Here is a 2,500-nt window from a genome sequence, read left to right as displayed (position 1 = left end):
CATCAGCCACCCATGAAGAGTATCATGGCTGGTACAGTACAGATTAGAGAAATGATGCCATTGCCACTTCTGCTACAGGAGTGGGACAAGAAGAATGGTGAAGATCATGTGCAAGCAATGCAATGTTGCTCTATGCATCTATGGTTACTTCAAGGACTATCACACAAAGAAGTACTGAGGTTCATAGCAATATATAATTACATTGTTTTGTATATATATGTATATGTATATTCCCTTATTGACAAGCCATAATAAACCACTCGGTCTGCATGGTACGGCTGTACGGCACAGCGACTTGCCGGAGAGCTTGGAGTGGCTTGATGTATCGGACTCCCGCACCCAAAGTATGCTCACTGTCATTAATATATAGAGTGTAGAATTTTGAAGCTACTTCATACAAAGGAAATTATGTAATTCACCTTTGAATTCTTAATTTAAAAAATAAAGAAAATGACTGAATCCTGTTTTTGATGGCCCACTAAACTACTGATTCTTCACTTCACGGTCAAAACCACTCTATGATCAGCACATATGGAGTATTCACTATCATTTCAAGTCAAGAAGTTGGCAACACTTTGAAATTTTAAAAACACATAAAACTGAGTACATATAAAAGTTATCAAAGCAAGCATGTTCCTCAAATTTCAGTGAGTAGCCAGGAAGAGAGCAACTGAAGCAAGTGTAACGAGAGAATAATCCCAGAGCACGTGTCAGACCCATGCAGATATGTGCCATTTGGCGGACTAAGTGGCCACTGAAAAAGACATTGGGTTAAACCCAAACATTACATATATATGATAACTGCATGAATAGTAAGGAATAAATATGCAATGTTAAATAATAAAAAGGAAAGTTATCCAACTACTAATATATTGTACATGACCCTATTTTGTACCACAATCACCTACTACAAACCACTCTAATGTTGCAGTCATATCCAGGTCAAGCATACCTTTACCTACCCTTCCCCTAAACTGATAAGTCCTTAGACTAAAAACTTACCATGGGCTTCTTGACCCTGAAGAAGACAACGGAGGCAAGTGTGGGCAGGTATTCCCAAAGGATCTGCACGGTAATGAAGGTGTAGTAACCATATTCACTGTCGCTGAGGAGGTCAACCTGGCGAGGGTAGTGAAAAGGGAAATAATAATAATAATAATAATAATAATAATAATAATAATAATAAAAATAATAATAATAAAAATAATAATAATAGTAATAATAATAATAATAATAATAACAATAATAATAATAATAATAATCAATCAATCAATAAATACAATAATACAGTGGACATAGAGGGAGTTACTAATCCAACATCTCCAAAGAAGAGATAAGAATCACATTTTTTTCATCAGAAATTTCCTGTGCCAATGACACCTCGAAGCCAACATTCCAGGACACGCAGCCAACCAGTCACAAAGGGCACCAAAAGATAGAGCTTATGGAATATCCTGATTTACCGGCATGATGCTCACACCATCACCATATCAAAAGGTTTAAGAAGATATGGTAAGACAATTTGTGAAATAGACTCAGAAAATATCTACTGGCAGATATCAGTGGATATATTTATCTAAATTATTGATAGCAACCAAATGGCAATAAAAAACATTCAAAATATTTCAATCCATTGATAAAAATTGATATTTTTTCTAAGCAACAAGTTTATAATACCTAAATTAAACATTGAAAATATATAAACCTTGATATAAAAAAATGCATTCTTTAGATTCTAGTTGCATGATTGCATTATCTATTATAAACATTCAGAATACAATAACACCTGATAGCAATATGCAACATTCCAAATCAAATGGGTTCCTCTTACGGTCAAGTCAAGTCATCCTGAGAGATAAGGTCAGGCTACATAATTTATGATTGTATTAACCAAAGGCAAGGGTTAATGGAATAAAAATAATAAAAACAATCTTAGGGGTACAAATACACAAAGCTAGGTGAGGTGCAAATCAGCAATCATAATTGAAAGTGGACTGAATATAAGTCAACTTTCCATAATCACTACCAAAATCATCCTGCTTAATGAGGGCTTAATAAAATAGTACTGATAAATAGTCATACAAAATACACAAGAAAACTAAAATTTAAACTAGCATATATTAAACACACACACACACACACACACACACACACACACACACACACACACACACACACACACACACACACACACACACACACACACACACACACACACACACATACACACACACACACACACACACACACAAAAAAAAAAAAAATCTCGAAGAGTAGAAAAAATATGCGAGCTTACCTGGTCTGTATCATACACCCACTCCACACAAGGTATGAGGGCCAAAACATTTGCGATTGTGCGGCAAAGATAGAGCGAAACCAGCAGTATTCCAACACTCCGAGCACCAGCTTGAGTCATATCCTTGAAAGACAGAAAAATCACTTTATCATTTCTAAATGCAAGATATCATAGCTGCTTATCTTTATTCTTACAGGATAAATC

The 2,500-nt window shown here is 35.1% G+C and overlaps 1 protein-coding gene across 2 annotated transcripts in view; it reads right to left on the bottom strand.

Moving 5' to 3' along the window:
- LOC125027984 (G protein-coupled receptor 137Ba-like) overlaps nt 1-2,500 on the bottom strand; it is a 16,302-nt gene that overhangs the window by 5,253 nt on the left and 8,549 nt on the right. For both annotated transcript variants that reach the window (XM_047617213.1, XM_047617214.1), the window contains exons 7-8: nt 2,297-2,419; nt 1,003-1,119 (exon numbers count right to left, since the gene is read on the bottom strand). In XM_047617213.1, coding sequence (XP_047473169.1) covers nt 1,003-1,119; nt 2,297-2,419 — 240 coding nt within the window. The remainder of the gene's footprint in view (nt 1-1,002; nt 1,120-2,296; nt 2,420-2,500) is intronic.

This window comes from Penaeus chinensis, chromosome 8 (genome assembly GCF_019202785.1).
Source record: "Penaeus chinensis breed Huanghai No. 1 chromosome 8, ASM1920278v2, whole genome shotgun sequence".
NCBI classification, from domain to species: domain Eukaryota; kingdom Metazoa; phylum Arthropoda; class Malacostraca; order Decapoda; family Penaeidae; genus Penaeus; species Penaeus chinensis.
This window is presented reverse-complemented; position numbering and strand designations above follow the sequence as displayed.